The sequence below is a fragment of the Myotis yumanensis genome, unplaced genomic scaffold (assembly GCF_028538775.1).
Source record: "Myotis yumanensis isolate MYYU_CA2020_CCGP unplaced genomic scaffold, mMyoYum1.0.hap1 SCAF_15, whole genome shotgun sequence".
Taxonomy (NCBI): domain Eukaryota; kingdom Metazoa; phylum Chordata; class Mammalia; order Chiroptera; family Vespertilionidae; genus Myotis; species Myotis yumanensis.
The window spans coordinates 54,141,938-54,151,053 of NW_027223766.1; the positions used below are offsets into that span (position 1 = coordinate 54,141,938).

Sequence of the window (9,116 nt, forward strand, 5' to 3'; positions counted from 1 at the left end):
GATTCCAGTCCAAGGCACAGCCACAGGCAGATTCAGCATCCTGGGAGACCACCCCCCCAAAAAAGCCAGACCCCCGGCCAGCTCTAGCCTCAAGTGGTTCCCTCAGGTATAAGCCCTGACCACTCCCACCCCAAACCAAAGACCACACGGTTCTTAAAATGTTTATTGTAACAAAATGCTCCAACATCCAAAACTGGAAAAGGGTGCAGGGCCAGGCGGCCTAGCTGGGGGCAGGGGGGCAGGTGAGCAGCTGCTCCAGGCACCACTGGACCTCCTCTGGGCCCCGGTAGGCCCGCTTCAGGCCCCGGGGAAGGCAGCGGCAGGACTCCAGGTTGAGGTACAGCAGGCCTGGGCAGCTGCTGATCACAGAGCTGTGGGAGCAAGGTAGGCCATGGGGCACTGAGCCACTGGCTCCCAGGAGACCCCGGCCAGGCTGGGGAGCCCATGCACCACAGCTGGCTCTGCCACCCAAGCCACCGAATCCCAATTCCAGTTCTCTTGGTGTCCCCGAGCCCGACTCCAAGTAGGGGCTTTGCCAGTATATGCTCCCCTTTCAGACCCTGGAACTGGCAAGCCAGGCAGGACAGGAGGCATGCCGTCCTGGCTCCAAGGGGCAGGGGGAGGGGGTGCTGACCTGACTGTGCTTGGTGTGACCCGGGTGCCCCTGAGGTTAAGGGAGCACAGGGCTGGGGGTGAGCCCCCAGGGGGGCCTGAGAAGGCGGCGAGGGCCTGCTCCAAGTCCTTCTCACTGAAGCCCTGGCCACTCAAGTCCAGTTCCCGCAGAGTGTGGCACCACTTATGGGTCAACAGGGGGCTGCCCTCCTTGGCTAGAGTCAGCCGATCTGACATGCCATACAGGCCCAGGTGCAGCTGCTCCAACTCTGCAGGCGAGAGGGGTGGGCATGAGCTGTGGGGTGGGCAAGGGCCCCACATCACACCTGCCCTGCCGCCACCCAGGGGAGCTGACCCTGACACGGTAGGTCATACAGGCCGACGGGTGTGACACGGGCGCAGCCTCGAAGATCCAGCAGGCGCAGCCCAGGGGAACCTCGGAGCAGGCGGCTCAGAGCCTCGTTGCTCACAAAGTTGCATGTGGAGCCGGCAAGGCAGAGCTCCTCGAGGCGGGGGAAGCCGGGGCCAGGAATCGCCGCTCGCCCCGATGGTTTGGGCAGCCATATCAGGTTCAGCAGCCGCAGCACCTGGGAGCAAGGCCCAGGCTGCAGGTGGGGAGGGGCATGCCAGATGGGAGAGGTGGGGCGTCGGGTACCTGCAGCTGGGGGCAGCCTCTCTGCAGGGCCTCCACGGGCAGCTGGAGGGGAGTGTTGTTTCGGTGAATACCCGTGCTCACCTCCAGGAGCTGGAGCTGGGGGCAGCAGCTGCCCTGCAGAAGTGGGGGGTGTCCAGGGGGTCAGTGGCCTGGCAGTCCCTGGCTCGGCACCAACTCAGCTCCTGCCTATCGCCAACCTACCAGCAGGGCGCCCAAGATGGCAGTGGTCTGGGAGCCGTAGGTCAGCCACAGCTTGCGCATTCGAGGCCCCACCTCCTCCAAGAAGTTCACCACAGCTGTGGACTCCACCTGAGGACCCAGCACAGGGGTGCCTGTCACTGTGGCCTGGGCTTCTTCGGGGCCCCTGGGGACACAGGGCTCACCATGGAGTGCTGAAGGTCCAGGCTGTGGAGCTGGGGGCAGGCTCTGGCCAGCATGACCAGCGTGTCCGAAGTCACACCGTGGCAGTCGGAGAGCTTGAGAAAGGTGAGCCGAGGACAGGACTCACTGACCAGCTGCAGAGGACAGAGACCCCGCGGGATTGGGGGAGGGCAGGCTACGATCAGCGAGAGAAAGAAACCAGTGACCGGCACCACTCTGCCGCCTCGGCTACGGCCTCCTTTCTGCCCAGGCCAGGCCCACCTGGGGGCTCCTACCTCTGACACCTCCCTGCAGGAGGAGACAAGAGGGAAGGCGGACCAGGCAGGTATCCCCCTGGGCCAGTGTTGGGCCCCCTGGTGCCTGGCCGGCTCCCTGGAAGTCATGGGCAACCCCAGAGGTTCACAGCTGGCTGCAGGGCAGCCTCCAGCACTCACCTTCAGCACGGGGTGTACCTGGGACTTCCAGTGGATGAGGGTCAGCCTCTGGAGCTGCGAGAACCTGGGGGGACAGCAGAGGCGGAGCTGCAAAGGCTCCCACGCTGCCTTTTTCAGGGTCCTCCCGCCCCTCGCCTTGGTGCAGGGACACAGGGAGGGGCCTGGGACTTTCCACACAACACAGGTAGAGGGAGCGGATGAGGAAAAGAGGGGGTGCCCCACCGGTTGGGCATAAGCCACTCCAGCGAAGCGAGGAGCTTCTTCTCGGCCTTGGCCCCGCCTTTGGTGGATCGGCCGGCCAGCGGGGGCGACAGGGTCACGGTGTGCCAGAGCGCGGGCTGGGAGGCGGCCTCGTGCCAGCGGCGGCACACGCGTGCGGCCCTGGAAGAAACCCTCTGCTGAAGGGCCGCGCCTTTGGTGGCCAATGCCGTCGCACCGGCTGCCGCAACTCTTACAACGCGGCGGACACTTCAGCTCGAAGTCCGGCTCGTGGGGCTCTAAACGGACCCCAGGAGGGACCGGCCTCTCGGGCGCCCTGTGTCCGCTCAGACGCGCGCGGCTTCTGCCCCGCCTCTGCCCCCCACGCGGGGGCAACAGGTCCGCAGCGCTCGACGGACCCGAGGTACCTGCCGAGGAAGGGCATGGGCCCGTCGGCCGCCACCCGCAGCCCGAAAATCTGCAGCAGGATCTCCAAGGGGATGCGGTCGCCCCAGCCGGGGTCGGGCCCTGGCGGCGGCGCGGGCGCGGCTGCGGGTGCGGGTCGGTGCCTGGCCTTGGCCCCTGCGGCGCGGGCCCCGGGGGGCGGCAGCGGCTGGGCGCGGCGGGCGGCGCGGCGATGCACGCGAGCGCGAGCGGGCCCGGCGCCGGGCAGCACGAGCAGCATGCTGTCGGCCTGCAGCAGGTGGAACCCGGAGCCGCTCGGCGCCAGCCGGTCCCACCACCAGTCCTCGGCCGAGCGGGCCCGCTCCCCGGCCGCTGGCGCGCCCCGCACCCGGCGCCGGGCTCTCCGGACCCGCCGGGCGCCCCCAGGAGCCATGGGTACCCGCGGAGCTCCACCGACTGCTCCAGTGGAGCGGAAGCAACGGAGCCCGACGGCGGAAGGGGCGTGTCCGGGGAGGGGCCTGTCATCTCTCCGGCGACTCCGTGCCTACTTCCGGGGTGGGGCTTCCGGTGGGGCAGGCAGGCCGGGATTTAACCGTGTCCGGGCCGGGGAGGTGGGGGTCTCCGCTCTGTCCCGGCCACATCCCCGGCCCCACCGGCTCTGGGCTGGAACCACGGTCCTGGACTGCAGGTCGCGTGGCGGGAGGCCGGCCGCCGGGTCGGGGATCTCTCGGGCGCTGGACCGGGAGGCGCGAGGACCCGGGCGCCCCGGCTGCTGTCCGCCGCCACCCGACGCAGGAGGCGGGGCCCGTCGCGGCCACGCCCCTCAGGTCCCCGCCGGGCTCAGGCTCGGGGCCGCGGACAGCTCGGCACTCCCAGGTGGCGCCAAGCTGCGAAGGTGAGCGTGGCGCCTGAGAGGGGCCCTGTCCCCACGTCTGTTCTGGGGGGTGGTCAGCTCCCTCTTGGTCATCCTCTGGCGGGGCCTCCCTGGCACCGGGGGCCGGGCTTCCCGCTTCCCCACCTGCCAGCCTTGCTGTGTCGGGGTCCTGGCCCGGAGGCAGGGGCTACTGGATCTATTTTGGACCCTCCTCCGCCTCCTCCGCCTCCCCCGCCCCCTCCCCTCCCCGGGCACCCTCCACTTTTCCCGGTGTTGGCCGTCTGACCCTCTTCTGACACCTGCGTCTCTTCCTTGTGATCCCGAATTTGCGTCTGTTTCCTTCAAGCTAGAAAAGGTCTGCAGTTTCCAGAAGAGTGGACGCGCCTTCTTTGGACCGAGGTGGGGCAAGAGGAGCTGACCTGTGCCCTGTCCTGGGGGCCCAGCCTTGGCGAATGGCAGCGCCCCCACTCGGCCGTCTGGTGCTGACCCACCTGTTGGTAGCCCTCTTCGGCATGGGCTCCTGGGCTGCCGTGAACGGGATCTGGGTGGAGCTGCCCGTGGTGGTGAAAGACCTCCCGGAGGGTGAGTGAGAGTTGCAGGCAAGAAGCCCGGGCCCGGCGGCCGGGGAGCCCGGCTGCAGCCGCGTTGCCTCTGATGTGGCCCCTCCCTTCCCGGCAGGTTGGAGCCTCCCCTCGTACCTCTCTGTGCTGGTGGCGCTGGGGAACCTGGGGCTGCTGGTGGTGACGCTGTGGAGACGACTGGCCCCAGGCAAGGGCGAGCGGGCCCCCATCCAGGTGGTGCAGGCACTGAGTGTGGCGGGCACTGCCCTGCTGGCCCCCCTGTGGCAGCAGGTGGCCCCCGTGGCCGGGCAGGATCACTCCGTGGCCTTCCTGACGCTGGCCTTGGTGCTGGCGCTGGCCTGCTGTGCCTCTAACGTCACTTTCCTGCCCTTCCTGAGCCACCTGCCGCCTCCCTTTCTACGGTCCTTCTTCCTGGGTCAGGGCCTGAGTGCCCTGCTGCCCTGCGTGCTGGCCCTCGCGCAGGGGGTGGGCCGCCTCCAGTGCCCACCAGCCCCCACCAACGGCACCCCAGGGCCTCCCCACTACTTCCCGGAGCGTTTTTCCGCCAGCACCTTCTTCTGGACGCTGGCTGCCCTTCTGGTCATTTCGGCTGCCGCCTTCCAGGGTCTTCTGCTGCTGCTGCCGTTACCACCGTCCATGCCCACAGATGGCCTGGGGCCTGGCTGTCGGGTGGGAGCCCCAGGAGTGGAGGAGGAGGCGGAGGGAGAGGCCTCACCACTGCAGGAGCCACCTTTCCAGGTGGCAGGCACCACGCCCGGCCGAGACCCTGAGGCCCAACGACTGCTCTCTGCCCGCAGTGCCTGCCTGCTGGGCCTGCTGGCCGTCACCAATGCACTGACCAATGGCGTGTTGCCAGCTGTGCAGAGCTTCTCCTGTTTGCCCTATGGGCGCCTGGCCTACCACCTGGCCGCGGTGCTGGGCAGTGCCGCCAACCCCCTCGCCTGCTTCCTGGCCATGGGCGTGCTGTGCAGGTGCACAAGGGGCCTTAAGCCACTGGGGTTGGAACCTCGGGATGGGAACCCCGGCCAGGAACAGCCAGTCCTGACTTCCTGCTTACCCCTGGCAGGTCTCTGGCCGGGCTGGGCGGTTTCTCTCTGCTGGGCCTGCTCTTTGGGGGCTACCTGATGGCGCTGGCCATCCTGAGCCCCTGCCCACCCCTCGTGGGCACGACTGCAGGGACAGTCCTTGTGGTAAGCGCACGGGACACTGGAGCAAAGAGGGTGGCAGCGGGAGGTTTGCCCCGAGCCGGAGGCATCTGTGCTCAGTCTGCTGCTGTGTCTCACCCTAGGTGCTGTCGTGGGTGCTGTGTCTGGGGCTGTTCTCCTATGTGAAGGTGGCTGCCAGCTCCCTGCTGCATGGGGGCGGGCGGCCAGCGTTGCTGGCAGTCGGTGTGGCCATCCAGGTGGGCTCCCTGCTTGGTGCTGTCGCCATGTTCCCTCCGACCAGCATCTACCACGTGTTCCGCAGCGGGAAGGACTGTGTGGACCTGTGTGGACCCTGAAGCTGGGCAGGTGGGGCTCTCACTCCATCCCACCTGTGCTCAGGCTGGGGCTGCCACTGTGCCTGATGCCCACGGTCCAGGGAGGCCCTCCCCACGCCGGGCATGAGCATGGACACCTGCACACTCCACAGGAGAGCCTGGCACCTCAGGCCAGGCTGGGGACCACAGAGCAGGCCCAAGTCAGGTCCCGACTGGCGCCGTGGACGGGGCTTGGGCCTGGGCCCTGTGTGGGGTTTGCACAGTAAAGCATTTTTTTTTCTGAGTCAGACTTGTTAACCCCAGGAGCACCTTGTTCTGTGCAGACAGACTTCCCCCGGCCACAGTCATGGTCTGGCTGTTCCTCGGTGCCTGCCACCCCCACGCTGTTCTCATATTCCTGGGGTTATGGCCTCTGAGCCAGGACTCCTGCCCCCGACACCTTGCTTCTTGGACTCCCCCGGCCCCCTGAGAACTGCCCAGAGGGAGGGCAAAGGCCAGCTTCCAGGGCCTGGAGTCTGGGCCAAGGACCCACACAGGCAGCGTGGTGCCCACCAGTGTCAGCCCGCTGGGATCGCAGCTACATGGCGGGGCCTCTTCCCAGCTGGGCCGCTGCTCCACAAGCATCTGCAGGCCTGTGGTGGCCGAGCCAGCCGGGCACAATGGACAGGATGGGCTGTCCCTGCTTTGTGACCTGGGCGTGGCCCCCTCGCCCGCTGCTCGGGGGTTTGACGCCAGGGCTTTGTTCAAGGTCCAGGCACAGGAGGGGCTCAGTGCGTCGGACTTCTGAGGCCTTGGTGTAAGGCTCCCGCCAGTCGGGACCTTTCTGCTCAAGAGCACTGACCCCTCCCCCGAGCCACCAGCCTCCAGTTTCTGGCTCCTTCTGTGATCAAAGGCCCCCAGCGCCTTAGTATTCAGGCGGACCGGCATCACCTCCTTCCTGATCAGCGCACCTGCAGGGGTGGGATCTCTGTACCAGACGCGGTCTGTCCGGGACTAGGCAGTTCTCCCACCGGCTGGCGTGAGCGCCTGAGCCAGGACAGAGGGCTTGCAGGGGTTGCAGAGGGTGTGCTGATGGGGCTGCGGGGGAGGAGGGGGGGATGGGGGGGAGGGGGGCGCAGGACAGACGAGGGCCCACCTCTGCAAGGAGCCCTGCAGCCACTAGGCGCGCGGGGAGTGGGTGCTGGGAGATACAGCTCCTTGACTCAGCCTGTGTGGGGGCCTCTGAGGGCCTCAGCTGCCCCCTCCCTCATCCCCTTCAACCGCCACCCGCCTTGGCAGGACCAGCTGAGCATGAGGGCCTCCCTGTGGGAGGGAGGGGCCCCATGCCTGGACGGTGGAGCCTCTGGTCCGGAGTTCCCAAGTGGCTCAGACACAGCCCAGCCCTAAGGGCAGGAGGCCACCTGCCAGGCCCCAGCCTTCCTTCCGGGGTGGATCAGGGGCACATGCCTGGCTGCTGGCCTTTGGGAGGCGGGGGCTTTGGTGGTGGTGAGTGAAGATTTAGGGGGGAGGAAGATAGGGGCCTCACACCACCAGCACCCCTCTCCTGCTTCCCTGGAGCTGGAGGTGGGGGTTTGAGGAAGCCACCGCCCTTTGAAGTCTGCAGGGCCTTCCGGTCATGGGTCAGTGCCCATAGGAAACAGGACAGGGGCCAAAATACCAAGGGGAGGAGACGCTGCAGGGCCAAGTCCTGAGAGCCACCTGACATATCCATTCCTCGTGGCTGCCCAGAGCCAAGGTCCGCGGCCAGGGAGGCAGGGCAGCCCCCGTGCCAGGACCTTCAGAGCTGGGCCCTGCCCCAGTGCCTGTCCCAGAACACAAACCTCCAGCTGGACAGCAGGTGTCAGCGGCTCTGAAGCTCCCAGCTCTGCCCAAAAGCCCCTCAGGCCTGGGGCTGGGGCATTAGAAGGAGACCCTGGAGGGCAGCCCCCTGGGGGACAGTGGATCCTGAGCCACCAGGGCCACTGCTGTCCTTCCACCAGCAGGAGCAGGCCCTTCAGTTCCTCAAAACCAGACCAGCATTCAGGGCCTGGACGGGCACCTCCTTTCCCGAATGGCCACTGCAGCTGGGGCTGCGGTGAGTCCCAGGACAGGGCTCCTGCTCCGGCGACTGACTAAAGATGGGGCCTGCCTTCAGCACAGGAGCCGCACAGGCTGCCAACGCCGCGTCCACTGAGCAACACCAGCCAGAAGCGTGGTTAAAAAATTATATATACATATTGATTTCAGCGAGGAAGGGAGAGGGAGACAGAGACAGAAACATTGGTGATTAGAATAATTGATTGGCTGCCTCCTGCACGCCCCCAACTGGGGATCAAGCCTGCAACCTGGGGCATGTGCCCTGACAGGGAATCCAACTGTGACTTCCTGGTTCACAGGTCGATGCCCAACCACTGGGCCAGGCCAGCCGGGCACCCTTCCATTTATACATATGCAGATAAATATGGTCCAGGGGAGATTCAAATGTGCTTTGTTTTTTCCCAGTGGAAAGAACAAGTCTCCATCTTTATAAGATTCATTTCTGCCTTCCTTCACTCCATATAAATCTGTGGTTCTGAACTTCTCTTTTGAACTTGTAACTACATTTCTGGCTCCCTCATTAGTTAGTGACTTAAACCTTTGGCACGCTGTACTAGTTTTTAACAAAATATTAAATTGGTTGAGGTGACATTGGTCAACATGAACGTATAGGCTTCAGGTGTGGGTTTCTACGTTGACAAGATCTGTCTATTGCACTGCGAGCCCACCCCCCAAAGTCAGATCTTCCCGTCACCTTACATTAGGAGCACTGTGTTAGCTTTTGAGTTGCTGCTGGAACACAGCAGGGACTTGGTGGCTTCCAATGACCACGGTTCATTTTGCCGTGAGCCAGAGGCTGGAGGTCAGAAATCAAAGAGGCGGCAGGGCTAGTTCCTCCAGAGGCTCGCAGGGAGCAGCGTCCAGACCCGTTTCCGGCGCCTGCGGCTGCCAGCAATTCTTGACATTTCTTGGCTGGTGGCCACATCTCTGCCGCCTCTGCCTGTCTTTACAGGGGCTTTTCCCCTGTGTCTCCGACTCCTTCTCCGCCTCAGGACACCAGCCATTGGGTTCAGGGCCCGTCGCCTCCAGGATGGTCTCATGGACCTTAATTACATCGGGAACGTGGGCACATCACTCATATCTGCGTGAGAGTCATGCTTAACACACACTTCCTCTTTTTTCCTTCTTTTTTGGTTTGTTTATTTTGGAGCAATTTAAAAAACCTTTATTGTTTAAAGTATCACATCTCTTTCCCCCCCATTGACCTCTCCCCAGCCACCCCCACCCCCAGCACGTGCCCTCACCGTCTGGTGTCTGTGCCCACTGGTTGTGCTTATATGCGTGCATAACGTCCTTCGGCTGATCTCTTCCTCCCCCCGCCCGCCTTCCCTCTGAGGTTTGACGGTCTGTTCAATGCTTCTCTGTCCCTGTATCTATTTTTTTAATAAATTGTGATTGATTTCGGAGAGGAAGGGAGAAG

At 64.8% G+C, this 9,116-nt stretch overlaps 2 protein-coding genes across 3 annotated transcripts; one reads left to right on the forward strand and one right to left on the reverse strand.

Annotated features, from left to right (window-relative positions):
* Nucleotides 1–149: 149 nt before the first annotated feature.
* Nucleotides 150–3,166, reverse strand: FBXL6 (F-box and leucine rich repeat protein 6). The gene is made up of 9 exons (XM_070392594.1): nucleotides 2,709–3,166; nucleotides 2,305–2,463; nucleotides 2,083–2,146; nucleotides 1,651–1,782; nucleotides 1,469–1,576; nucleotides 1,268–1,381; nucleotides 968–1,199; nucleotides 635–881; nucleotides 150–371 (listed from the first exon to the last, which is right to left on the reverse strand). Exons 1-9 carry the CDS (start codon nucleotides 3,116–3,118, stop codon nucleotides 221–223), a joined length of 1,617 nt encoding a protein of 538 aa, XP_070248695.1. The 5' UTR covers nucleotides 3,119–3,166; the 3' UTR covers nucleotides 150–220.
* Nucleotides 3,167–3,252: 86 nt separating this feature from the next.
* On the forward strand, nucleotides 3,253–5,903 carry SLC52A2 (solute carrier family 52 member 2). Of its 2 annotated transcripts, none has more exons than XM_070392607.1 (5): nucleotides 3,253–3,580; nucleotides 3,906–4,141; nucleotides 4,238–5,111; nucleotides 5,207–5,330; nucleotides 5,429–5,903. In XM_070392607.1, exons 2-5 carry the CDS (start codon nucleotides 4,012–4,014, stop codon nucleotides 5,639–5,641), a joined length of 1,341 nt encoding a protein of 446 aa, XP_070248708.1. In that variant the 5' UTR covers nucleotides 3,253–3,580; nucleotides 3,906–4,011; the 3' UTR covers nucleotides 5,642–5,903. The 2 variants fall into 2 exon arrangements, with proteins under 2 accessions (XP_070248708.1, XP_070248709.1); XM_070392608.1 differs by having other exon boundaries at nucleotides 3,910–4,141.
* The last annotated feature ends 3,213 nt before the right edge of the window (nucleotides 5,904–9,116 follow it).

Bases quoted from the DNA above. Each gene is read 5' to 3' on its own strand.
- FBXL6 (XM_070392594.1), bottom strand. From the start codon at position 3,118: ATGGCTCCTGGGGGCGCCCGGCGGGTCCGGAGAGCCCGGCGCCGGGTG. The intron at 882-967 runs GTCAGCTCCCCT...TCTCGCCTGCAG, and splicing joins GTATGACCTACCGTGTCAGG to AGTTGGAGCAGCTGCACCTG. The intron at 372-634 runs GTCAGCACCCCC...TTGCTCCCACAG, and splicing joins GTCACACCAAGCACAGTCAG to CTCTGTGATCAGCAGCTGCC.
- SLC52A2 (XM_070392607.1), top strand. From the start codon at position 4,012: ATGGCAGCGCCCCCACTCGGCCGTCTGGTGCTGACCCACCTGTTGGTA. The intron at 5,112-5,206 runs GTGCACAAGGGG...TACCCCTGGCAG, and splicing joins GCCATGGGCGTGCTGTGCAG to GTCTCTGGCCGGGCTGGGCG. The intron at 5,331-5,428 runs GTAAGCGCACGG...GTCTCACCCTAG, and splicing joins CTGCAGGGACAGTCCTTGTG to GTGCTGTCGTGGGTGCTGTG.